This window comes from Equus przewalskii, chromosome 13 (assembly GCF_037783145.1).
Source record: "Equus przewalskii isolate Varuska chromosome 13, EquPr2, whole genome shotgun sequence".
In the NCBI taxonomy this organism is placed as follows: domain Eukaryota; kingdom Metazoa; phylum Chordata; class Mammalia; order Perissodactyla; family Equidae; genus Equus; species Equus przewalskii.
This window is the reverse complement of record NC_091843.1, coordinates 70,799,013-70,826,849: the sequence shown is the minus strand read 5'-3', so window position 1 is coordinate 70,826,849 and position 27,837 is coordinate 70,799,013. Positions and strand designations below refer to the sequence as shown.

At 38.3% G+C, this 27,837-nt stretch overlaps 1 protein-coding gene across 2 annotated transcripts; it reads right to left on the bottom strand.

Moving 5' to 3' along the window:
• Positions 1–11: 11 nt before the first annotated feature.
• RIOK2 (RIO kinase 2) lies at positions 12–27,765 on the bottom strand. 2 transcript variants are annotated; one of them, XM_070569607.1, is made up of 15 exons: positions 27,689–27,765; positions 27,449–27,572; positions 23,332–23,395; positions 22,174–22,271; positions 21,656–21,747; positions 18,850–19,071; positions 15,390–15,528; positions 14,536–14,652; positions 12,422–12,597; positions 9,803–9,891; positions 7,500–7,691; positions 6,706–6,798; positions 5,411–5,932; positions 3,801–3,897; positions 12–299 (listed from the first exon to the last, which is right to left on the bottom strand). In XM_070569607.1, exons 6-15 carry the CDS (start codon positions 18,913–18,915, stop codon positions 135–137), a joined length of 1,656 nt encoding a protein of 551 aa, XP_070425708.1. In that variant the 5' UTR covers positions 18,916–19,071; positions 21,656–21,747; positions 22,174–22,271; positions 23,332–23,395; positions 27,449–27,572; positions 27,689–27,765; the 3' UTR covers positions 12–134. The 2 variants fall into 2 exon arrangements, with proteins under 2 accessions (XP_070425708.1, XP_008534053.2); XM_008535831.2 differs by lacking the exons at positions 21,656–21,747; positions 22,174–22,271; positions 23,332–23,395; positions 27,449–27,572; positions 27,689–27,765 and adding an exon at positions 19,351–19,473.
• Positions 27,766–27,837: the final 72 nt, after the last annotated feature.

Below are 27,837 nucleotides of genomic sequence, written 5' to 3'. Positions count from 1 at the left end.
AATGAGTCAAATTCAGAGATTAAAAAAAGGTTTATTTATCTATTTATATATCTGCCTTCGTCCGAAGAAGACTAAAGGTGGCCTTAATAGGGATCACTGTAACTTTTTGAAAAACATTCAAGATTTTAAACATATTACTCTCCCCACAAGCTGGCTGCTTCCAAGCTGGATTTAATATTTTGCATGTTTTCCCTCCGCTGCTTGGTAAATATATTTGCTTCTCCTTTCTGCAATCGACGTCTGACAGCTGACTTTTGCTGTTTTGTCAATTGACGTTTCACCTTCTGCTTCACCAGTTCCTGGAAAGATTTAATGAATTATTATCACTGATAATTGACCATTTTGATAAGGAGTAAACATTCAATAAAACAAAGATTTATATTACTAATATTTTTCAAATTTCTGTTAAGAGCACGAATTTTTAAAATTCCAAACACTGATAGTGCTCTATGAAACAACAATAAAACACCAAACTAATTGTTATAACATAGAAGAAATAAATTCCTAAAAGAAATACAGATTATAGCAAAAAGTAGTGTACAGTCACAATTCTTTGAATAACAAGTCACCATAGTGCCACCTAGCGTCCATCAGGAAAACTGAAAAAAACGCCCCGAAAAACCACAAGCTAAAAACTGCTTGTTCCTCTGCTTTCTAGGTAAAAGCAGGTATGGCTTTGTGGCGGAAGCTCATGTTTGAAAGCACTCACTACAGTCAAAATATATCCAAGGGTGTCTTCATAGCTTCAGGTATAGAAACGGCCTGATGGCAGCAGTTACCCATGGAAAAGTCTTCATACAGTTTTTGGGAGATGTAGAATGCTTTCTCATAACAAATGAGCATAAATTCAAATTACTTCTTATCACTTAAGACACACGCTGTCAACGTCACACATAACTTAGATGAATAAAAAATCTAAATATTCTGTCTGCAATAATCTTTTCTTTCTCTGAAGCACTATATGGCCTGTTATTTAACTGTATATAACGCTGCATCATCCAACTTGTCTCCTTGAAAAAGATAAACACTGCAAGGGTTGAAGCAAGGGTCTCTTCTTAATATGCCCCACCTTACGCTAGGCACAAAGAACCATTTACTAAAAATCTGTCAAGTTAAAAAATGAAAGAATAGTGGACTTGAGAGGTAAAAGGGGCTAGAAGAACTCGTCTGCCGAACACACTGTTTCCGGGATCGTATTGTGTAATATAAGACTTTGGATCAGACGAGTTAAATCAAACTTTGGATTATTTTACGTAGTTAAGCAGACCATATTCAATTAACAGGCTTTAACAAGTTATCCCTCTTTAGTCTCACCATTCTCACCGGGAGGAGAGGTGAGAGAAGAGAGGGGGAAAGAGTGGAAGAATCAGAACTCAAGTTCCTGCAGAGGCTGACACCCCGTGAGATGCAGGCCCCCCACCCAGAAAGACTAGAGACTTAGAAGGACCTGGTCTTTCAGAAGTTTCAGAGCTGAAAGCAGTAGGATTGGCTGAAAGCTTAAAATAAGAATGAAAGGCTTCCAGGGCCCTTCCCTATGCCAGGAAGCCAGGCAACTATCACAGCCTCCCCACTCCAGCAGGAGAACCAGAATCCTGAATCCAAACAGCATCTTCTCAACTACGACAAAGATCAATGGAGCAATACCTTCAGAATTCTGAAGGAAAATTATTTCCAAACCACAACTCTAATACTTAATCTCCCAATCAAATGTGAGGACAGAATAACCAGACATTTTTAGTAACAAAAAGCCCCCCCACCAATTCACTCAAATAACTACTGGAAGCTATACTACCAATGAAAGAAGTAAACTAGGTAAGAAGAAGAGATGGTACCCAAGAGATAAGAGATGAAAAGTCCCAGGAAGACAACAGAGAGCACGCAGTGCGTTTAAACTAGAGGAGTTCAGATGGAGGCCTCCAGAATGCTTCCAAGAAAAAAATCAATTTCTTTTATATATTCTGACTGAACTGTCCTTTGGTTCTTTACTTTGATGAGACTGAGAGAAAATCATGTCAAGTAGCCAAAGAATATAAGGAGATAATGGATTACTATGCATGTACTTCCCCCTAATCTGGGACAATTTACAAATCCTACAAGGTTAATTTTCCTCGTGTTAAAAAAAGTGGGAGAAAAATCTCATTTAGTAGTTTTTTTAAATGATGAAGTGAATTAAAATAGGTGTGCATTATTTCAGGGCATAATAAAAAAATTAACAAAAATCACAATTTTGTTGTTTGTTGTCACTGATGGTGGCCACATATTTATTAAACAGCAATACACCTTAACGTTTAATTACAATTTCATTCTGTGACATATTAGAAAGAACAGGGTTCAAAAATGGCAATAACTTGCCAATAAATAGGGAACTAAAAAAGTCTTTTGAGGAAAACAAATCTTACAATTTTAATTTCAAAGAACAAAATCTTTTACCTTTGCACAGACACCAAAACAACAATCCTCAAATTAATGGAGGTAACTGTTTTCTCCTGACCTTCTAACAAAATGAAAGTGACCTCAATGAAAATACTGTAACTAGATTTCCAAAAGAATATAGAATTAAGATGATCAATTTGTTCCCAGTAATGGAAACTTTGCTAATCAAGTTAAGCTAAAGAGAACGTTTTTCCCCTTAGAAGGCAAATCTGTATTTCATGATGCAATTCACTATAGGCTTGACCCCATGAACTGTACGTTCATGCTGTGAGCTATAAGGGAAATGGCATAAAGTCAAAAACTAAAGACAACATCAGAGCCATCATCTTTATATACAGAAGAGAGCATAACTGAGAATTTAAGGAGGTAGCATGAATTATCAATCTAACTTTTCTTTATAGGCAACTGCCAATTTTACACCACTGTAATTAGATATAAAAGCACTTACATTTTGAATCTGAGAAACCAGGCAAGAAGGGTAATAAATCTCAGTAAGTATAGAAAATATCAAAGCTAAGAGTGGACAGGCAATCATAAAGTGTGAGAAATTCTTAATAAAGACAGGTGATATAATACTTAAAGGTAGATTTTATGTTTTAATATAATTAATAGATATTTCAAAGATGTCATAGATTTAAAATCATATGTTCAAAAAACCAGGTAAATTATAAGGCCAACAGAAAAGAGTACATAAAATCAATACATTTCTAGAATTCCACTCTTTTATTTTGGTCTGACAAGCTCTAAATGTTTCTATTATCAAGTAAAGGTCCCAGAGCTACTAAAAGTGTGCTACATTACGGCGAGAAGGCCAACAGGCAGAAAAGCTCCTCAGCAGGAACTGGACTACTATCATCCGGTCCAGAAAACGCCCCTTTGAAATTCTTTTGGACATGGCTGCTAAACGTCCCACAAAAACCCAAGATAGAAAATTTAGAAATTACCCATTTTTCTCTTATAAAATGTAAGACTAGTGAAGCCGATGCATCTTGACACTTTAGCTGCAGTGCCAGGTAACTGAGCGTCACGTACCCTATCTGGGCCACAATTTCCTCATTGTTAGAATGCAGAGACTAGACCAGAGAATCTATAGTTCCCCGTGGATCTAAATTTCCATGATTTTATCCTTCAAGTTTAAGCCGGTTTACATGCTGCCCTTTCCCAAAAGCTCTGATAACTCCAGCTGAAGTGAACCCGCTCTCCTAGACTACTAAATCTGTACTTGTTCTAATTCTATACTATGAATATGAGGTCCAAACGGCTGAGGCTGTCTCGCACATCACGTAATCCTCACAGGGCCTTGGCTCAGGAATCTGTCCACAGGACTGACCTAATAAATATTTGGAAAACGGTGACTAAATAGTTACCGGAGGAATTGTTGAACAGCTTACAACACTGCCCGCAGAAGTAACGCTCAGTGTTCTTGTTCTACGTTGCTTAATATCTTCAATATTTTCTTCATCTCTAAAATTAAAAGAAAATCACAATTTAGCTATTTTTTTAGTTAATTACACTTGATTAATTTATATCATTCCCTACATGATAGTAAAACTTAAAGAGATAAAACACCTCAGACAGTTCACTATATTTAAAATTTGTGAGAAGGTAATTCAGCCCAATATAGCAACAATTTTCATTTTTCAGCATTCTGATAGTCACTATCAAAATTTCAAAATGGTAGAATGTTTTGGCCATCAAAATTTATCATTTCCCCACAATCCATGTCTCTTTTCCACTAATCCTTTCCTCCACTTTCACTTTACTATGTATAGAAAGTTGCCTCTTACAATCTAAAACGTTGGGATACTTTCTTGTCATCTTGCCAAACAAAAGTAGATTGTCAGAGGAACAGAGAAAACACTCTGTAAATTCTGCTTTGCTAAGGCAGAAAAAACTGCAAGGATGGAAACTGTCTAACTTGTTTCACACATTGCTCAAAGTTTTAGTGTATACAATGTATAAGAAACTCAGACAATATTAATTCCTAACAGTCTATATTTTTTAGCAACATGTTATCTTATGTTCCTGCTTTGAAAAAAAAATTTTGCCCGTGTTCAGAGTAAGAACAAATTCTGTGCTTAGAAGACCATTTAACCTATGTAGATTTTCTTCTATTTCTTACTCAAAATCCTAAACCACTGCCACCCTTAATTTTACAGGTTTACTATTCAAGTGATAATTGCCCTATGTCTCAATATAGAGTTATATGGAAAAGGAACAAAATTCTCGTGTTTTGCTTCACAATAAAACTCTAAAGATAAAGGAAGCCTTAGGATGTAAGCCTGAACATGTATTGAGAAATGCCTAATAATGTACCGTTGATTTGCTTTAACTGCCATATTACTATTTCGAAACAAATAAAACTATTATTTCATTAAACCATAATTGTTTGATTCTGGATAAACAATTCAAAATCTAAAAATTAAATTTTAGATCTTTGGCTAATCTAAGTTGAGGCTGGTTCATTAATATTTGCAAGAAAAAAAATTCTTAAAAGAAAAATAAGAGCATAACACTATATAATTTTAACTGTGCATGAACAAATAAGGACAGAAGGTTCAAAGTACCAGGGAAAATTCACTTTAAGTAGATATTTCACAAAGAGAGCTTATTTACTGCATGTTTACTGGACTATACACAATCAAACATACATCAGATGTACAATTAAGAAAATATATGAACATTCATCCACCTAAAACCTGATCAATTTATCAAGAGATCTGTATTAATTCCTTAAAAGTAATCAGTTTGTATTTTAAGGCAGAACTGTTTAAAACTGAATCAATAGGCTGTCTAGGATCAGGTCAACTGTAGAGGATAATTTGAATACCACAAAAGGGTTATCTGCTTTCATTTTACACATAAAGGTACAGAATACAGCTGTCACATCATTTTAAAAAAAACATTCATTTACCAGAATCCAAGAAAGTATAGGTCTCCAGATTAAAGCCAAAAATCAATCAAGAGAAATCCATACCTGAAAGGCCTGAAGCCTCTGTTCAGCGACGACAAGGCAATCAGAAGAGGGCACTCATCTTCACCCTCTGCAGAGCCCGTGGGCACTCCTCCGCGACCTGTCTTACCGTCTTGCCTGGTGTCATTTTCAGTTCTGTTTGTCTCCCCAGAAAACTCAGTTACAGAATTGTTTTCAACAACCTGCCCTTTTATTTCTTCTAAAGCTTGACTGAGTTCAGTCATTTCAAAATTGTGTGCATCAGCACTGCCCTCTGACAAATTGTCTTCCTTTATTTGTTCAAGGTCTCCAGCTGATCTGCAACAGCAGGCAACTAATTCATCTCCAGAGTTCCGTTCACTTTCATTTTCTGATCTGCAAACCTTTGCTTTCTCCGACACCTCTTCATCAGACGAGCATTCAGAGCGCTCCTCTGTTTCAGTGTTTTCATCATCCGGACCCAGTGGAGGAAGCAGCTCATCGCCTGCCTGCATCTCCTCGGCGCAGCCGCTGGCACAAACCTCCACATCAAGACAGTCCTCCCTCCTAGCACAAAAACAGCCAGCACTCAGAGAGAGGGAAGATCCATCTGACACAAATAAATATTTATTATTCTGATAAATTATGATTCTCAAATAAATTTAATAGTTTATACATTTTAAATATTTTTCTTTGCTTAAAATGTAAGACTCAAATTACTTAAATATACAAATTTAAAAGACATATATGCTGGTGGTCATTCACAAATGATGACTGTGAAAAGCAACATGTATTTGTAGGTTAAAAAACTTCAGTTGATATTTATTGACTTAACAAATTTAATAAAGAAGGCCAAAGATGACTTCTTTTGAGTTATGCCAATCATCCCAAATCAGAAAACAACACCTTAACTAAGTATATAAAACAAATGAGAAAATTTGGCTTTGAGAATGTACATATAGTTATGTTCCATAAATCAATCAAAGATGGCTCTTGTTCTGAATAAAGGAAAAACACAAACTCTGATAAACATTTGGCTTGATTTCTTACAAATGGGTTATTCACATAGCATCCTATATTGAATAAAAGTTCTTGAATTTGTAAGAAATTAGGTATATTCTTCCCCCAAATTCAGTAACTTTGCCATAATGGATAAAAGGCAGATATTTTCTGGCTTTTAAGTTTCATTCATATACTACGCAGCAATGATACTTAGCAATTATAATAATGTGTCAAAGGTCACTATTTGGAAACTTTTTAGATGGAAGTGTTAACTTAGAACTAAATAAATTAGGTATTTAAACAGAGTTCTATCATTTTAGGCAAGGCAGAATACAAACCTGACATCACTAAAGGATGGATAAAGCTCACTTTCATAGCTGAAACGTTTCATGAAGAAATCTCTAATGCATTTAACATCTCTGTCAAAATACCTGCAAAAACAAGAATGAGTTTTGATGTAGCCTTTGTTGCTCATCTTTTTCCTTATTAGCCAATGACAGCATCCTTATTATTTGTTATGACACTTACACTCCTCATATGAAAGAGAAAAGGACGTCTCATTAAGGCCATCAGGGATTATCGAGCTATGCTTGGTCAAACTCTCTTGGAGGCAACCACGGAGCCGAGAGAAAAAGGGAAAGGCAGAGAGGATGGGTTTCTAGGGTTTCCATCTCCGTGTCCCTACTTCTGAGCAGGCTTTTATGTGTTTTAAAAATTGAGCCTCCACACCTAAAAGTTTGTTTGAATAAAAGGGTCCATGAGTAAGAAAGTTCAACTTTTGAAAGCCTGTCAGATTACAAGAGTAATTCCAATTCTTTTGATGGTTTATAAAAGCAAGCAGCTTCTTCAGATTTCTAATACACAGAATAAGCTTAAGGAATAGGTTTCAAAAATTGGATCAAAGAGTATTTTTTTCCCCTCTAAAAATGAGGAATAAGAAAGATTCTCTTAGGGGGAAAATAGTAGTTTGATATCCTTTAATAAAAAAACAAATTTTTAGACTATTAACATCAGCCACCTTAAACCAGTTATTGACCCAACTGACAGTATCACAAAATTGAAAAATTATAAGTAAAAAATGATCGCATCACACATAAACACATCCACATCCAGAATCAATTTCAGTATATACCATTCGGCATTGGGATGAGAAGTTGAAACCATTTGTGGAAAATCAATCATGGTGATGTGGTCATCTTTATCCAAAATGAGATTGAATTCATTGAAATCTCCATGAATCAGTCCATGATTTGCAAGTCTGACAATTAGTTCCATAGCTTCATCATATACTGATGCAGGATCTTCAACGTGGTGTATCTGACATCTGAAAGTATTTTAAGTATGAAAATAGGTTATTTGTACTCATTTATGATTTTAATGAAAGCGTGTGTAAATATACATTATTTCCACTTACGATTTTAATGAAAGCATGTGTAAATATACATTATTTCCACTTACGATTTTAATGAAAGCGTGTGTAAATATATATTATTTCCACTTACAATTTTAGTGAAAGCGTGTGTAAATATATATTATTTCCACTCCTTGTCTCCCTAGCAGTTTTCCCTTCACACTCATCAGAATATAGATACGATGTAACATCTCATTAAAAATCTAACCAAAAAAAAGCCACACCCTGCCTCACTTCTGTATCCTTTCCACTACATCCTTTCTTTCATCTTCTTTACAGCCAAAGTCCTCTACGTGTGCTTTCTCCAATTTTTTTCCTCCCACTCTAATGAACCCATTTCAAACAGGCTTCCAGCCACCTTGTTCCAATGAAATAGCTCCTGTCAAGACTACCAGTGACTTCCACGTTGCTAAAACCAATGGTCAACTCTTGGTCTTCATCCTCTCTGGTCTGTCAGTTAACTTCTTCCCTCTTCTTGAAACACTTCCTTCACTTGACTCTTGGTACACCAACTCTTCAGGCTATCCTCTTTCCACACTGATCACTCTTTCTTAGGTTTTTTTTGCTAGTTTTCCATCTTCTTCCTGACTTTTAAATTTTGGAGCTCCTCAAAGGTTAATCCTAGGACCTCTTGTCTTATTTAGAATCATTCTTGGTGACCTCATCCAGGCTTATGTCTTCAAAGACCATACATACACTGAATTCAATCTAGATTTCTTCTCCGAATCCCTAGGCAACTCAAACTTACCTTGTCCCACACTGAACCTCTGATTCTGCCCCTCTAACTCCAAATGCTCTTCCTGTGGTACTCCCCTCTCTGTAAATGGCAACTTTACCCTGCCAATTAATTCGTCATTCAGGTCCCAAACTGCGGCATTATCCTTGATTCGCCCCTTCCTTCATATCAATATCCAATTCCAAACAAATCATGTTGGCTCTACCTGCAGTACATATCTAGAATCTGACCACTTTTCAAAATCTTCACATCTACCACTCTGATCTAAACTATCATCATCTCTTGCCTGGATTATTACAGTAATCTCCTAATTTGCCTCCCTAATTCTGTCCTTGTCTCCTTTCAGTCCATTCTCAATACAGCAGCCAGAAGGATCCTATTAAAACATCAGTCAGATCATGTCTCTTAGTTCAAAATCCTCCAATGGCTTCCTATCTCAATCAAAATAAAAAAGTCCTTGTGTTAATTACTGCTACAATGGCAATCACATTACAATATATAAATGTATCCAATCAACATGTTGTACACCTTAAATTCACACAATGTTATATGGCAAATATATTTCAATTAAAAAAAATTAAAAAGCCCTTGCAGTGGCCTACAAACCCTAACTGACATGGTCCCCTGCTGCCTCTCCGATCACTTCACTTACAATTTCTCCCCTATTTCACTCAGCTCCAGCCACACTGGCCTCCTCACTGTTTTCTGAACATGAGGGCATGCTCCCATCCCAGGATTTATGCACTTGCTGTTCCCTCTGCCTGGAATGTTCCCTTAGATATCTGCATGGTTTCCTCACTTCTTTCAGGATTCTGCTAAAAAATCACCTTATAAATGTGACTTTTCCTGACTATCCCATGTAAAGTAGCAGCCTCCTATACTCACCTCAGTACTTCTGGTCTTCCTTACCCTGCCTTATTTTTATCCACAGCATTTACTGCCATCTGATAGCTATTTCCTTGTTTAGCTATTTATTGCACGTCTCCTTCCACCAGAATGTAAGCGCTACGAGGGCAGGGACTTTGTTTTGTCTACTGCTGAGCCTAGAACAGTGCATGGCAGGTATTAAACTGCTAACAAATATTTGCTGAATGAATCACAGAGATTACAAAATCCATGATGTCAGAATGAAATTGAATTTTCAATTTGCCTTTGAGTCTACTGCTTTATGTTAGTTTTGAACCTCTCAGAAGCAATATTCTATTTAATTAAAAACATTTTTACTTTTAAAAACTGAACCTTCATTTATTTATTAGGACCCATGGTTTCAAGAATAATAAATACTTACAGAGGATAGCCATTTATGAGTTCCATGACTACTGCATGGCGATTATAATCAATTGGCTTTGGAACTGGAAATTTCCTCTCATACAATGCCTAAAATACAGCGAAACAGGTATAAGCTGATGAAAAGGTCATTAATTTTTAGGGGAACAATAAAAGTAAATGTACCTGACCACAACCAGAAAAAGAACATACAAGTTTTTACAAAATTACAGTTAATACATGATTATTTACATTATGGCTTATGCACTGCATAGAATGAGCTAGACACAAAAACAAAACTTTAAACCAGTTTAATTCACTTGTTTCACCAAACATTCATTTACTGAATATTTATTAAATATTATACATAATGTTCTGGGGTTACAAAAATGAGTGTAAGAAAGTCTCTGCCTTCAAGAAGCTTACAGTGTCTCAGGATATATCCTCGTCTACGTTCTAAGTTTCACCATTTATTGGAGTGTGCTTAAAAAATTCAAATGGAAATAAACTGTGATTTAAGAAATACTCTGTCTTCTGCCCTATTAGAAAATGAAATATTCCAATAGATTAGGCATTTTGGTTTATAGAGCACTGGGCTTTTTCTTCACACTAAAGTATATGACATAAATCTACTATGTGTCAAAGACACACACTGCAGTAACCTGAGTCAAATGTCCCTTCAGATCATCCATACATCTTCTTCTCTATGCTTAACTTTTTCTTCCCTATTGCTTATAAAGTCCTCTTATTACTTCCTTCAAAGTATCTTAGATTTATGCCCTCTGCCATTTGGAATGCTACCATTTCTAAGTAGGCACTGTCATTTATACCTGAGTACTCTAACACCAGTTCCAGCTTTTTGCCACCACATTACCCTTTATTAGTGTGACAATATCAAACTAAAATGCTATGCCAATGCTCCACTTAAAGAAATCTACAATGGCTGTAAATATTAATTTTAGTCTGGACAACTTTTCCTAGTCTTCAAAACTCTGTAATCCACTTATCCATTCCTAGTTCTCTCAATACTCTCTCCAATAAGCACTGAGGTGACTGTCACCTATAGACACAGGGCTCACCCCCAGATTCACGTCTCTGCCCATACCGGCTCCTCTGCAAAGTACTGTCTAACTGTCTTCTCACAGCCAGATCATACGCACACTTTATGACTCTACTTAACTCCCACTCACTTGGTGAAATCTCCTTCATCAACCATTCTACTCTATAGAAATTTCTCCAAACTCAACATATAATTTGATTTTTAAACTCTTCTTTGTTTTATGTGTGCTTGTGTTATCTTCCCAACTTTAAGACACAGACTGCATTGTTATTCCTCTGGTATCCACCCCTTCACCCTACCCTATGCCAGTGCTTAATACAGTGGTAGATGCACAGCTGATACTCAATATATACTCACTAACAGGGTTAATTTTAAAAGGCTGTCTACTTCCCATCTTCTTTGGACAGGAACTGAACTACCTCCCACTCTCCAAAGATTTCTGTTTGCTCGGCTTTAATATATTTTTCAATGTAAGTGATTTTGAACACACGTTGGCAGGGCAATAGCATATGATAACCCTAACTACTGTCATAGTGGTCTAGCCCTTGTGCCATAGCTTAGCCCTTAAGCTATAGCTCAATCTTATTCTCTCTTAGGAAAATATCAATGTATTTAAGGAGCATATTTATGCACAACCAGGTTCTATTCCTGTACTTTCATATAAATGCCCTGAGAAAACACCTGATACAGTTTTGGGAAAATGTGTAACAATCCCTACCAAACTGCCTTCTTACTGACTGACTATCATAGGATACAAACCATCAGTATAAGACAAGAAATACATAACACGCATGGCATCAATATCACTTATTTGTACTGCTTCGAGAATTCTTCCCCCATGATCGCTAAAAAGTTAAGCACATGAATTAAAATAACCTACTCAAAAAATACCACACTGAAACTCCCAAGAAACAACTGGTTATACACTGGAGCGACTTTCAATAATTCAAATAAAAAAAAAATGAAGATAAGTTATAAAAAATAAATCCTATGGAGAGAATAAAAATGCAATGTTATTTTTTGTTCAATTTAAATATTATTGAAGTTAATTTGGTTCCTATTAAAGATATTTAACAAATCTATGCTGAACTCAATTTTGAAGGTGAATGGTCAAAAACTAAAGAGTTTTACCATTTCTAATATACATACAAATTTATAAACTGACATTTCTTCCATTATGTGAAAGAAAAATACGAGTCAACTTATCTGAGACACTAAAGTTTCTACAGATGGTAATTATCTGCTGTTTTCAATTACAGATAGGCATATGTATAGTTATATACATTGAATAAACATTCACACATACACATTTGTAAAGCAGTTACATCAGTAATTATTTCAGGCTACTCTATCTTATTAATATTGTAGAATACATGTTGCCTTTATTTATAACAATTAAAAATACCTTCACATAGAAGGAAATCACCATAAAAACAAATAACAGAAATAATCGAGAGTTAAAAGTCTAAGGATTGGGATTGGGGGTAGGGAGATGTGGGGCAACAGACTGATGCTCGGCACTACAGCCTTTCTGCTACTTGTATTATTTGGTTAAAAAATGTAGAATTATTTTAAAAGTACCTTCATGTAGGCAAATTCTTTCATGGCAGAGAGACGAGATAAATAAAGCCATGACATGTTACGCCTGTGTTTATGGTAATCACGCTTGTTCTTCAGATTTCGAAAGGAGGTTCTTCCCAGTCTGTGAAGCTTCAATGCAAACTGCTGCCCTTCTTCATTTGCAACAATGTAAATATCTAGAGCCCAAATTTTAAAAGGATCATTATTATACTTTTATTCCCAAAAACTGAAAAACAATTCCAACTTTGTCTGATTTTATTTGTATCAAATTTTGTTTCCTAATAACCAGGAACACTTACCATTCAGCAAAATGCTTTATTTTAATTACAATCCAAAAAGTTAGGATGACATGCATTAATATCTACTACAAAAGAAACTAGGGATGCAATATAGGTTATCGCTCCCCAAAGTGCGCAATGCTCAACACAATTTAGTGGGGAAACATCTAGCTGTTCCCTGGTGTCCCGTGCGTATGAGAAGTGATTTGATACTATCTTCCTTTTCAACAACATGAAGTTCAATTCTTCAATGGCCTCAATGAAAACACTCAGTTGTTGGATAATAATCAGAATGAAACAGTATTCCAACCATCAAAACAAGTTGCTGCTTGTAATACTGACATGAGAACACATTCTAATTATTCATGAGAAATTTTAATCACTACATTTCTATTGATAATCAGCCTCTCTCTCTCACTTTGGTGGGATTATAAATTGGTGCAAACTTTTTGGAGGGAAATTTGGTAATATCAAAATTTTAAATGCATACAATTTTTGCTGTAATAATTTAATTTCTAAGAATGCATTTATCATTTTCTTTTTGCACATCTGCCACAGAGGCATCTGCACAAGGATGTTCACCTCATCACTACTTACAGAAACAGAATGGAAGTAACTTAAATGTCCACAACAACTGGGACTGGTAAAATCAATTACAGAGCATCAATACAATGTAATACTCTGCAACTATGAGAAGGACATATCGGCTCCTATGAAATGGTATCAGGGATGCATCAAGGGGAAAAAAATCAAGGTGTAGAATACTAAGTACTGTTTGCTTTCACTGGTGATTAAAAAAATATGTGAATGTATATACATATATCCTCAGTACATTATATACTTGTATTCACATAGAATAGAAGGATATGTAAGACATCAGTAAATAGTGATAGCTTTGGGAAGTAGTAACAGGAGATTGACACCTGGGTTAGGAGTAAGATTTACTTTTTACTGTACTCTCTTTTATACTATTTATCGTTTTGCATGCAATGAAGTTCTTGAAAATAAAAATAGCCATTTTTTTTAAATTGAAAAAAATTGGACATAAAAAAATTAAGAGGGAGCATATTTCAAAAGGCATCTCATTCCCTCATTTTATACACTTTACACACAGAGAGGTGTATTTAGCACTCCTACATTAGTTATTAAATATACATCATAATATTAATGGATATTAATACAAAAGACACACAAACCATATGAAGGACCACAGCAACCTCCTCTGGGGTAGGCTTCCTAATAATTCTATTACTTCCAATTTTAATTGTACTTCTTCAGTTTAGATAAACAATGCAACTACATAGGATAAACTATATAAAATAAAAGCAGAGTATCAGAGGGCATGGCAGAGAGAAAATCATGTCCTGTTCTTTATTTCTGTCTTCCACATAGAAGATTATTTGCTCAATGCTATTTCACAACGTTTTTTCCTGTGTTCTACACATATCTAATTTTGACTTGATCATACTGCTGTGATGGAAAAATGTGTTTTTGGTTTTTAGATATTCAGTGTTTTCTAATACTTCTTTGTATTAGACATTTTAACTATTACTAATGTCAAATTTATCAGATGTAAAATAAGAGCAAATAAAAAGTTTGCCAAAGCTTTCAGCTATCAGAGGGAAATTAATTTCTCAGTATACTGAATTTTCAGTGATAGACTTAGGAAAAAACAATTATCTCCTAAACTTAAATGGCAATTTCATAACATGTATTGCTTCCAAGCAACTTTTCAATTTACTGTATAGTTGGAAAAATTAAACGATGAATGCTTTCTCAAGGGGAAATATAAACTAAAAGAAAGAAAATGCGTTGAATAGTACTGTTAGCACTTACCAGATTCTTTGCCAACACCCATCTGGTTTCCGACAGACTCAACTACCTGTCTAGAAGAAAGTGTTTTCAAAGCCAGGTAATCATAGCCTGCATTTGTCAACCGATAGCCCTGGACAGCTAGACAAAAACGAATGAGAAAAACCCTTAGTTACATTGTACCACCAAACCACATCAGCTCAAGTCATGGGAAGTCTTAGATGGAAAAAGACTAGCAGTCTTACAAGTCTGACATTTCTTCCTCTAATTTGTATTTCTTCCCTAGAGCGTGTTACTCGAGGTGTGACCCCACTGACTAACACCAGTCTATAAATGTTTGTTACCAGTTTGTGACAAGACAGAAAAACTGAAATGAAGTGGCTAAACTACAAAATTTTTATATCAATTTGCCCAAGTTATTTTAACTATATTTTGTTACTTTATTCCAATAGTAAGGAATTTCTGCCTATATTTTGTTTATCAGGGTTTTTTTCATTTTTCTAGTAATTACTTTCTTATTGATATTTTATAAAAGTATGGACCTGTGATAGGTTGAAAAAAAGAAACTCATCCCTCACCTCTGGTGACCTGAGAAGTAAAGCTCTCGCGTCCAGGGGCAGATTGTATTTTCCGAAGACGCAGGAAAGGTATCTCCACCCTACTTGCTCTTCTGCGGTTAGAGCTTGCTAATCCCCTCTGCGGAGGGGGGACACTGCCCCACCTCTGTGATCTGCGTTGGCTCTGTGACTGCTCTGCTGTGTCAGTTCCAGGTCTAGAACTTTCCTGGTCGGGCAACTTCCACTTCCTGCCTTCTGGAAAATTGACTCTGGGGGCTGCCAGTTGCATCAAAACCCACCAATGATACCACAAATACTTACTTTTGGTACGCTCCCAAGCTATGAGCTTATGTTTCACTAATTCTCTTAACACTTTATTGCAGCCACCATGTTTAAGGCTGGCTATGGACGCAACCAAACTGCAGGGCACTATCTCATGGTTCTTCATGCCCATCTCAACCTGCAATCAAAGGCATCATTATGTAATCACAATCAACACACAGCTGTGGTCTATCAAGACCCTGCTAAGAAATTACCTTCTCCTTCACACTTTGCTGACCACATAGTTGCCCAACCGATTCTAAGACATAATTACTACCTTCTCTGGACATATTTTTAATGACAATTTGATATGTAATCACATTTGATACTCATATTCTGTCTCTCTACTAAACTACATGCACTTCAAAGGGTGAGACTTGTGAGTGCTTAACATAGTTACTGACACGTGGTACATACGAAAATATTTATTGACATCTACTAAATATTTGTCTTTAAAAAACAGATACTCTAGGTATTTATTACAAGGTATTTACTGACAAAGTACTATATGTTGGCATTGCGGAGACTTAAAAAAAAAGTAAAAATACTCTACCTCTGGAGAATTTACTGTCTTATTGTGGAAATGAGAATGTACACATCTAATTCTAGTAGAAGATAAGAAATGATAGGGGCTGGCCTGGTGGTGTAGTGGTTAAGTTTGTGCAGTCTGCTTCAGCAGCTCGCAGGTTCAGATTCTGGGCGTGGACCTAGCACTGCCTGTCAAGCCATGAAATCCCATGTAAAATAGAGGAAGACTGGCAACAGATGTTAGCTCAGGGCCAATCTTCCTCACAGGAAAAAGAAAAAAAAGAAATAGGTGCTAAAAAAATAGGTGGCTCAGGGCAGAACAAGAATACTTCTGGCTGAGGGATCAGTTTTAATGAAGGGGTGGCACTTCGGACTGACTGAGAGATAGAGGAATATAGAAAAAGTAGACAAGGGATCAGGGAAAGACCAAAAAAGATTTGGGCATGGCACATATGTAAGAAAGTACAGAGCACATGAGCAGCTAGTACAGTGGTAGCTCAGATGGGATGGCATGCAGAGTTCGTGAAAAGAAGGCTCGAAAACGCTTCTGAGTAAGATATGGAAGGCCTTGAAATACAGACCAATGAGTTTTAAATTTTATACTGAGGACAGTACAAAACCCTTGAAGATGTTTAGGCAAGGGGGCTATATGAACACAGGTTGTTTTAAGGACATTAATCTCGCAGGAATACGCAAAGTGGTTTAGAGAAGGCAAAAACTGGAGGTGACATGGGGGGAGGCAGACGACAGTTCAGGCCAGAAGAAACGGAAACCAGAAGAGGGAAGAGGTGGTGGTAACGGGAGGAAGGAATTAAAGATCTTTAGAAAACAGTACAGGAGGGACTGGCAGTGATATGGGAGGGTAGAGAGAGTGAAGAGTCAAAGCCGAAGTGAAGAGGAAGAGCAGGTTTTAAAATAATAATATATATAATAATACACAATAATTATTCTATTATATATATTTTATATATATTATATATGTTCTATTACATATATTATCTTAATGGAGTTTGGGAAAGGAGCGAGGGAATTCGACTTGAGCACACTGAGTCTGAGGTGATGGAAGGTCCTTCAAATGAAGACATTTAAGGAAAACTGGAAAGGCAGATCTATACTCAGGAATGAAGTCACAATTAGAAGGAAAAAATTGTCAGCTATGTGATAGAGGGAAGAGATGAAGCCATAAAGTGGATGTGATCATCAAGCAAGAAGTAATGGAAGAAAAAGGAGGGTTGACAGACAGAATTTGGGGGGAACTTCATACTGAAATGTAAGGGCAGCCGGTCAAAGCATGATTATTGATGTGGGAGGCATCAGAAAAGGAAAGGGAAGAAGGGGTCAGGGAGAGGTGCCCACCGACGCCAAGGCTGGGCAGACTCAACTGAGATGGAAACACTCTTTTTAATGAGTAGGTCATTCCTTGGTAAGTTTCAAAAAAGAACTTAAATATTTCAGAGACAAAGGTTTGGAAGATAAATTTGGCATCTTTTTGATGTCCCAACCCAAACCTCACACTTTCAACTTAACTCATCCTCCATGCTTTGTTCTGTCTCTCCCAGCCTCTAACATTCTTTCTCTTGGCTTCCCTACTTCTGTCAAAGGCATCAAGGGATGAGTGAATGTGCCGAGGAAGCAGAGAAGGAAGATATCTTTCAGAAGTAACAGTAGGTATTTCGAGAAAGTCTAGCTGAACTGAATCAGAGGAGAAAGAAAAAGTGTCTTCCAAATTTCATGCTGAATTTGCATTTGATAGTTTAATCCTTAAGTACTGCCTATTTAAGGAAAACATGATAGCTCCTAAGTCAATTTATAGTTTTATTCTACAAATGCCTAATCTATGTGTTGATCTTTGTGCCATAAGACTAAGACCATAAAATCAGTTTCTGTCACTTCCCTGCTTAAAAACACTCAGTGGCTCCCCTGTGCTTAGAATACATTCCTAACTCTTTACCAAGCCTGCAAGGATGTACGGCACATGACCTGGCTCTCACCTTTTCCAGTTACATCTCCAACCATTTGGTTTCTTGCTCACTGTACTCCAGCCACACTGTTCTTTCAAAAACTGTTCCTGTCTCAGGGCCTTTGCACTTACTACTGCTGTTTCCTCTGCCTCCAACTCTTTCCAAGGACTTCAGTGGGCAGGCTCCTTCTCATTTACCTCCTATTATTCTCCCCCCATTCTGTCTTTTACTTAGCAAATATGCATTCAGTGCCTATCAAGTGCCAGGAACCTTTAAAATAGGCCTCAACATTTTCGTTATAACGGTAAACAGACAAGATCCTTGTACTCTGGCCATCTTCTCCGACTACATAATTTAAAGATAGCATTCATGCCCCCGCCCCCACCATGCACATCGTTTCTAGTTCGTTACCCGCTTCTCTTCCTCTTTATCATCTTCACAGTACTTACTGCCTGATATCATCATCTTCTTTATTTACTCGTTTACTTCATGGTAACGTCTCCCTCGTCTTGTCTGTCTTGTACCCCGCTCAAGTCCCTAAAACGGCTACTAACCCCCGACAAGGTGTGGATTGAATGAAACTGCAGGAATGCTGTGTGACTGGGTCTGTGAGTGGGGAACTCAAGGCCACCAATGCTCCTCGCGAGCCTCCGCCCTCTCAGCGGCTCGGAGCCCGGTCTGCGACGCTGCCCGGGCCGCAGAGATGCGAGCGGCGCTCTGGAGCACAAGGAGCGGGGGCACAAGGGGAGGAAATGATCAGAAGAGGGGCCTTTGCTGTGTCTGGGGGAAGATGACAGCTTCCGAACACAGGCTTCTGAAAAACCCGACTCTCCGTGTGCTCCCCTCCTTCCACGCTCGGGCGGCCGCGCTCGGGGCCCAGAGCGCGCTCGGCTCCCGGCAAACTTCGAGAAACAGGAAGAGGACGCGCGGTGGGAAAGGACGGAGGACAGAGGGGGCGACGAAGTACTCACGGCGGTCAGGACCCTGAAGTCATCCCGACTCATGTAACGCAACTTGGCCACGTTCACCTTCCCCATGGCGGCCGCGCCCGGAGCCCAGAAGCCCCTCCACCACCACCCAGAGCGCAGATCAGGTCCCGGCCCAGCCTCTCACGTGTCCCACAAGGGCTGGTGGCTCGCGCATGCGCGGCTCCTGACTGCAGGTCCTTGCCGTAAGCAGAAGTGCTATTCTCACTGCCATGGGAAAATAAAATATCTTGTGAGTTTTATGAAGCGTATAGTACAGAAAAAAGCAGAGTATTTTTTTGTAAAGTGATTTTGTCGTGTGACTGAGTTGGCGGACTCTAAGCATTCGCTACAACATGTCATTGAATTTTTCGTATCTGTCAAGACTGGCTGCTTAAACGACGCGACCCGCCTCTGAGAAGTGATAACTTTGATCAAGTTTTATCCCCAAACAGCAACTCCTACTTTAGGCAATATGAACTCCAACAAGAGTGGGGGAAAGTGAACCTGAGCGCGACTCCCGACAATCACAGCCGTTAAAGACAAAAACAACTGTAGTCACATAAGCAGTCCCTCTCCTAACTGCGCCTGCTCCGGAGGGGGGAAGGCGTGGTTAATGACAACTCTCCCGCGCCTGCTCAGTGCGGCTTTAAGGGTGTACTCGAGACTCCGGAGTGCGCCTGCGCTTCGTGGGGGTGGGGTTTAGGGTGATGTGTGGAGAGTGGAGCTGTTGCGTTCTTCTGTGCTTTTCCAAAGAAAGTGAGCGTTTTGGTGGTTCGGAGCGGACATACGCGGGTTGGATATGGAGAGCCGAAGCACGATAAAGGGCTTTAGGAGAGCTAGCCACAATGGCCCTGAAACTCTGTTCAAACACGGAGCTAACCCTTTCATAAAATATGCACTGGAGTTCGAAGGCAGGCAGTTAAATCTGCCCTGTCTTTCCAGCCAGAATACCTAGTTCTCTGAAATCACAGAATACAGAAAGCAGAACCCCCTATCCCCTTTACGCTACGACCTTTGGCTTCTTTTTCACTTGAATGCAGTAATCTTTGATTAACCATGCTCAACTAATGGAACTTCCATTGAAATGAAAATTTTCTTTCTGTACTTCTCATAAGAAGACATAAAAATGAAAAGTTTTTCAAGAAACCAAATGACTAACTTCTGGAGCAAGAATGGCGTGGGAAACAGTCATTTGGGTGTCTACTCCTAACCCAGTTCTGTAGCAGGCATTGCTAATCTGTTATGGCACAAACCTTGCTTTACTTCTCAACTCTCCTCCAGACAACCACCACTAATTGATTGGATTTGGCTAGAATTGCTGTCTTGGTTCTGGCGTATTCCCTGGGGTTAATCACACTGAGCCCAAATCTCTTATACTTCAATATTAATATATATATTAATAAAATCATCTATCAGACCCTCGAAAAGTGATTCAAATATTGTTCAATATTCTGTTCTACTCTGTTGTGCTATGCTTAATAATGGTTAAAACAAAACGTGCACAATATTCTTCATTCTCTCATTTACTTTTTATCAAACATATATGCCAGAATTTTTACTTGGTCCTGGGGAAACTCAATCCCAAATCTTAAGCCTTGTGGTAGAAGGAGATAAATAAAAAATTAGAGAATAGTATGACAGAGTTATACAAAAGATTTATCATATTATTATTTCCTCCTCCCAAACCCTCACTCCCTGCACACACACACACAGCTTGTCCTCACAAGCTGCAGAGGATCTTGCCTGTCTGCAGATTAAAGTTCAAACTTCTTAGGCTGGCATTCAAGATCTTCAACAATCGGTATTATTACTTGTTCTCAAGTAGTGTATAATCTTGGATGATTGAACTACTTTGTTTTTTGCTCATACAACTCCCTTGATTACCTGCCTCACTGCCTTTTCCCTCTATCTGTAATGCTCACCTTGCCTTTTTGTTTTTCTTCTTTCCAATCACCATATATGTAAATCCAACTTACCATTTTTCAAATTCTATGCACCCCATAAGCTTGCCTTTATTATCCCTGTATTGGTTTCCTAGGGCTGCTGGAACGAATTACCACAAACTTGCTGGCTTCAAACAACAGAAATTTGTTCTTTCACAGTTCTGGGCCATGCTCCCTCTGGAGGCTCTAAGGGACATTCTGTTTCTTGCCTCTTCCAGCTTCTGCCAGCATTTGGTGACTGCTGGCATTTCTTGACTTGTGGTTGTGTCACTCCAGTCTCTGCCTCCATGGTCACATTGACTTTCTCACTTCTGTCTGTTTCTCCCTCTGTCTCTATCTTATAAAAATATATGTGATTGCATTTGGGGCTCATCCAGATCCTTGATCACATCTGCAAAGTCTTTTTCTTTTTTCTTTTGCCTTAGAGAGTAAATTCATAGGTTCTAAGGATTATAACATGGATATATTTTGCGGCGGGGGGGGGGGGAGCGGGCGGGGACATTATTCAACCTATCACAATCCCAAAGGAAAGTAAATTCTCCCTCTTCTAATCTTCTGGAGCCCTTTTTCTTTAATGATTCTATCCTCTTTTTAACCTCCTCCACTAGCCCATAAATTAGATTAATTATGGAAAAATTTGAACAAAGAGATTGAATAAAAAAGTTTAGAGTCAAGAAAAAGAAAAATGATATATTTGTGTTTAAGATATGATACCAGCTAAAACTCGGAAAAATTGTAGTTGACTTTACTGTACATAGCATATAATGCCATACATTTGAGTATTAGAGATATCAGTGGTGGGAAAAGACATGATATGGACTATAAGGATATGTGGAGTTTATGGCAAGTTCCGATGAAAGACTCACAATGCAGACTTGTGGAGTTCTGGAGCATGGCAGAATATGCAGCAGAAAATGATACACCTTTTGAAAAACAGCTCCTGGCATGCTGCAGATCCCTGAGAGAGATGAAGAACCAGGCACTGAGGTACCAAGTGGTACTGTAGCCACAACTGTCTTTTGTGGACTGGTTTCCGTCGGATCAACCATGTTATAAGGTTGGACAAGTTTAGCAACAATCCATCATAATGTGCAAGTGGTGCATTCAGGACTGAACACAAGCAGGAACAGAGGGTACAAACAAGCTGCGTGAGTAGGTACCCTGGACTCCATGTCATTCACTACTACTGTCCAGGTGCCTCTTCTTCAGCTCGTACTACCGTGGTTGATCTCTTATGATCAGCTAGCAAAGGAAAAAAAGCCCACATTTGGTTCATGATGAGTCAGTTTGGTATTGTGGTTGAACCCTTCCCCCACTTGGGTGGCCTTGAAAGAGAAGTGATCAGAGAATATCCTTCCAATGGGCAGAGCCTTGGGAGGTGCACCTGGTCCTCCACTTTGTGCAGCAGGAGAAATAGCCCAACGTTAGAATATACATGGATTCAGGGGCAGGGATGAATAGCTTGGGTGGTTGCTCCAGGGCCTGGAAGGAGAAAAATGGTTATATTAGGGACAAGGAATTCTGAGATAGAGGTATGAGAATGGATATGGGAGTGGATAAGAAGTGTGAGGATCTTTGGATTGCATATTAATACCCACCAGAAAGTATCTAACACAGAAAAGGCACTAAACAACTGGGTAGACTAAAACCTTGTCAGTTGGCAAAAGCCAGCCTTTGTCATTGCAACCTGCCACTCTAATGAAGCCACAATTGGTATACAAATGAATTAGTGATAGTAGCAGGGAGGGAGGAGGCCATGAATGGGCCTGACAACGTGGGCTCCAAATTCCAGGGCTAAACGAGCTTCCTGAACACTTAGTTGGCCTCCAGTAGACACCAATACTGACTGAGTTGCCAGTATGATACCATCACTTGAAGAGATTAATTAGTCACTTGCTGTCAAATTGACTACATTGGGCCCCTTCTACCATAAAAGGGCCAGAGCCAGAGATATATATGATAGTAATAGATGTGGGCATGGATTTGCCTTTCTTAGCTGCAAGGTCTCAGCTTGCACCAGGATTATAAAGCTTACAGAATGTTTGCTCTAACAGCACAGGATTGTACTTTACTGCAGAGGAGATATAGCAGTATGCAGATGACTGTGGGATCCCCGCTCATATCACATACCACACCATTCAGAAACTGCTGGATTGATAGAATGATGGGAAAGTCTATTGAAGGAACAGCTGTTGGAGGCACGGCTGAAGTGTCAGCTCAGAGGTAATATCCTGTGATTTTGGGTGGCCATCCTCTGAGAGATCAATAACTTATATATGGTCCCGAACAGGTAGAATACATGGGTCGAAGAATCAAGGGGTGGAAATAGTATTCGCTCCACCTGCTGTCGTTCTCAATAATCCACTTATGAAATTTCTGTCTCAGTAACTCTGGGCTCTGAGAGTTTGGAAATTTTGGTTTTCAAAGGAAATATTTCCACCAAGGGTCACAACCAGAGTTCAATTGAGCAATGAACTGTGGCTGCTACCTGCTCTTCAGACCACTTGTTTCAAGGAGACATGACATAAGAGGGCATACAGACCTTGGGATGAGGATCTGAATTACACCGTCATCAGATAAGTCGTGGAGATTAGCATTCGTGCCAGCTAAGGGTGAGAGGAATCCAGAATGGATAGTAAATGAAGGGTAATGATGAATATCACTTATAGCCCAAGACTAGCTGCAATGATGGGGTTTTCCCCATTTCCTTCCTCTTCTAAGATTCCCCCAGGAAGAGAGGCTCACTGGAATCCTGAAGGAGCTGCTTCCAGACCTTAAACAAAGAAGTGGCTCCAAGCAGCACAAAGATTGGACTGTGGTGGTCACTGTGATGTACCACCCAGCCATCCCCCTTCAGAATGAAGGCCTTACTCCTCCAGATACTGGGAGTGCTGCCCGCAGAAAGTACTTGGCTGTCAGCCTCCACTTGGATTGCATAGACTGAATGTAGCCACCTCACTCAAGGTCACACTTCCTTTCTGGGTTTGCCCAGATCCAATGACTGGACATGAACGTCTAATGGCTCAACCTCTTTGCCCAAACTCAGCATAACTCTGAAGGATCATCCTATCTTTAGAACTCCCTAGAATCAACTGAGGCCTCCTTTGGTACTGTGTCACAGTTCAACCTCTTTCTTTGCTTAATCCTGTTTCTTTCTCTGTTTTCCTCCAGGGGTTGACCATAAGAGCACTCCCAATTAATACTGCGAATACGGTACACGGTCTGCTTCCTGGGGAACTCAGCCTTCATTAACGTTTTTCTGGGCCCTCAACTTAGTGTTAATGGGACCCTGCCGTAAAAATGGGATAGTCAGTATAAGACCTCCAACTGAGAGATAGGTCGTTGGCTTAATTTTGCCACTCACCAGTTTTTTGACCTTGGGTCAACTCTTAACTTCTCTTGTTCATACAAGTTTTTATTTTGAATGTTTACTATACAACACATTTTGGTAGACAAAACTCAAGTCCTTTCCTTAAGCAGCTTATAGGTCTCTTGGATCTTAAGTTCTTTATTTATGCTATGAAAGGGTAGGACTTGAATTGGTGTTTCTAAATCTTTTGTCAACTTAAGTCCCCTCTCAGGCCTCATAACCTTCATTCCATTCTGGTTGAGAATCATGCTCTTCTGGTGTATCCCTGGGAACCAAGAATATTTGGTTAAGATTTGTTTTTTGAAAATAGTATTTTCGTTTTGCGAATAGAAAATTGAGAGTATTAGATATGCCTTTTCAAACTGTACCCTCCAAGACCTTGGTGATTTTGATAGCACCGTTCACCTTAGGAACTACTGGACAGGAGATCAGTCAGGCTGGGTCCAGTCAGGGACAGAAACCATATTAGTTGCTTAAACAGAGAATTTAATATTAAGAATTAGGAATTTGGCATAAAGCTAACTAGAAGACTGAGAAGGGGAAAGGAGAATACTAAGGCACCACAACTGCCACTACTAAGGTTAGAGCAACAAAAATAACAGATTGAAGTGACTAAAATTTAGGAGCTTGGAAAAGAGGCCTCACAGATCTGAGACCCAGATCTTTGAGGAGGAGGCACTGTCACGTTGGTGCTGATAGCTCTGGGGCAGCAGGACATAAGATTGGTTTGGCAAGTGTTGGGAAAACGGCAAACTAGAATCAGCTGCTGCCATAGAAGGACAATGCTGCTGCTGGCCTGAAAAAGTGTTGGGACAGTGCTAACAAAAATGGCATACCCAGGAAGCCTGGAGGAAGCAAGCAGGGAGCAGACAGAAGGAACAGGCTGATTATTACTTCTTCTAGGAATCGTTTTCCACAGAGTTCAACATGGAATCAGCTTGGCAAAGCAGAAATGTGCTTTACAGGGTCCCAGCCCTTGCAACAGAAAGTGAAGTGTACAAGTCTGTTTTAGAGCTAAGAGACAGTAGCTTAATAACTGGCACAATCTTTAAGAGTTTTTTGAGCTTTAAGATTCTGTTTGTCTGCGTATTAGATCTGCACAGGGTATTGAGTAAGAATCTTTATGGTTTGTCTTCTTTTGAGATGTTTTCTTTGTATGTGCCTTGATTCAGAGAGTAAATAACTTGTTTCAGATTTTTGATCTTCTACTCCCTGGCCTTACTTGAATGAATGAATGTACCTATTTTAGTCCTGTGCTCGCTTTGTTCTTTTTGTTATTGTTGTTATAATTGTTGTTTACAAGAGTTAAAAATAATCCCATTATTTTGTTAGAGATTTTTATTGAATAAGGGCTTTCGAATTGCCTAAAATAGTGTGTGCAATTGTCCTGGTTACAAATTAAGACACTTGGCATATTATTCCATGTTACTCTTTCAAATGCTGGAATTCAAATGTTTCCACACATTAACTTTTACATAGTTTTATGATTTCTTTCTTTGAATAATAAATCTGGGCTTTAAAAATATTCCCCAGCCTCTGGGGTATTTAACTGGCCCTCTGTTAGAACAGCCTTGTTAATCTAAGCTACTGCCTGACTTCCAAACTTGGTTAAACGTTCTTCTTATCCCCCTTTTAACATGGTTAATGTGCTTCTCTTTAACATGAAAATATTATTTGCTCACGAGGACTTCTTATGAAAGTAGACTTTATATAAAATGTGGTATTAAACTTTCAGTAGGAAATGGTCAAATAAATAGAGAATATTAAAAATGAGGTGTTCAAAGTGGAATGGTGAGTAGCTGAAGAGTACTTAAAAATGTCTGTTGATATAAACTAACAAACATATGAAAATGTAGTTGGTCACTTGTGTTTATCAGTTGAAACTTTCTTATAAAGAATCATCTATGAAAAAAATTTATTTTCCATATAAATGTATGTGATGGTCCAAAAATACGCATTCTCTAAGATCCAAATTGTGAAAATGAGTTCTAGTTAAGCTTAATGAAAGGGAGTAACCATGCCAGACCCCCAAATACAGCAAATTCTTTTCCACGGGTAAATTTATAAATATCTCTACGTGCTTGCTGAAAGTCCAACCTGAACAGAGCAGTTCGTACACTGGATTCTTTCATCCTGGTTCTGGGAAGCCACTGTTCTCGAGACATGTTCCAATGGTTCTTTTATTACGGCAGGTGTCCCTTTTCAAACAGGTCTCCCAAGAATAAGATTGTTTGTTTTTTTTTTTAGAATTCTCGACTTTGTTAAGATGCCATCTTATAGTCAGAGGACATCTGGAAATGTTGAAATTAGCTTTTAAAAAAGAGACTGCGGTTACCATACTCACTAATACTCTGGTACTCCAAACTCATTTATTAGCCTACTAGGGAGTTCTCGTCAAGGAAGTTAGAAGTTGGCTTTAATTGTTTTGTATCTGCCGCCTGAATATTCACGTTGAACTGATTTGTTTTTCTGAACATACCTAATGTATGTTAAGCCTGTGGAATAAAGCTCACACAGTGTAGTTTAGCCAAAAATAACCTGTTGGCTGGTAATTTTTAGAACTTGCACTATTTCTAAAAATATTAAAGGTGGTGTCCTCTAGTACTTAATATATGGCCTCTTTCCAGTCACTGGAGGAATAGTTTGTGAATAAACTGAACCCCTTTCTTGGGTTTTTCCTCATGGTTCCTGCTCTAGGCGTTTTCCTACCTGTTTAACTCAGGGTAAGTGGATAAAAGAAAGTAAGGTGAAATGAAAACTATGCTGTTTTTATTGTTGTTTTTATTTTATTGGCTCTGATAAAATGTTTCTTAAGAGGGTGAAGGCAAGAGGGTTCTGGGTTATCTAAGGATCTTTTTTCCCATTGTTTTCCCTATTTCTCTAGATCACTGAAAGTAGATAACAATGTTAGTTTCTTAAATGTCAAGATAGAGTATAGTTTATGTATGTTTAAGATATTTTAGGACTAAAATTTTAAAGAAAACCATTTTTATTTTTAAAAGTATATTCTGATGTAGCGTGTCATGTTCAACTTTTTCGGTAATTTCTTTTTCAATATTCACTTTAAGTTTTGAACTTATTTCTACATGATTGTTAGCAGAATCTGCTAATTATCCCCAATGTCCATTCTTTCCTTTTAGCGATAGAAGCTGCTAATCTCCAGCTGGGCACATGTCCTTGAGTTAGAGACTATATTTCTCAGTCTTGTTAGAGTTCGATGTGGTTATATGTCTAAGTTTTTACCTATGGCATGTGAGTAGAAATTATAAATGCACCTTCTGAGTCTTACCTTTAAACAAATTGGGTGTGCAGATCCCTCTATTTCGTTCCATTATCCTTGGGCTGGACCTTGACCATTGTGGCAGTGAGCCAGCTTCAACCATGCAGATGAGGGCAGTACTCTGAGCAGATATCTAAAAAACAAGATGGAAAGGCCCTGGTTTCTGGGTGACCCCAAGGAGCAGGCTGCCTTCCATTTTGCTCCACCTGCCTACCTCTGAATGTTACATGAGGGAGCAATAAACTCTACCTTATTTGAGCTACTGTATTTAGGGATCTTTTGTTACAAAAGATTGGTTCATACCCTAACTAATACAGATAGAATTTTAAGTGAATATTTTTCTGATGACTTGGAATTTCAAAGGAGGTTCTAGAGGCCAACACTCATAGATGCTAGAA

Excerpts from the sequence above, each read along its gene's own strand:
- RIOK2 (XM_070569607.1), bottom strand. The coding sequence starts at position 18,915 with ATGGGGAAGGTGAACGTGGCCAAGTTGCGTTACATGAGTCGGGATGAC. Across the intron at positions 9,892-12,421 it reads AAGAATTTGCCTACATGAAG|GCATTGTATGAGAGGAAATT; the intron begins GTACTTTTAAAA and ends GCTGTATTTTAG. Across the intron at positions 6,799-7,499 it reads TCTCATCCCAATGCCGAATG|GTATTTTGACAGAGATGTTA; the intron begins GTATATACTGAA and ends TTGTTTTTGCAG.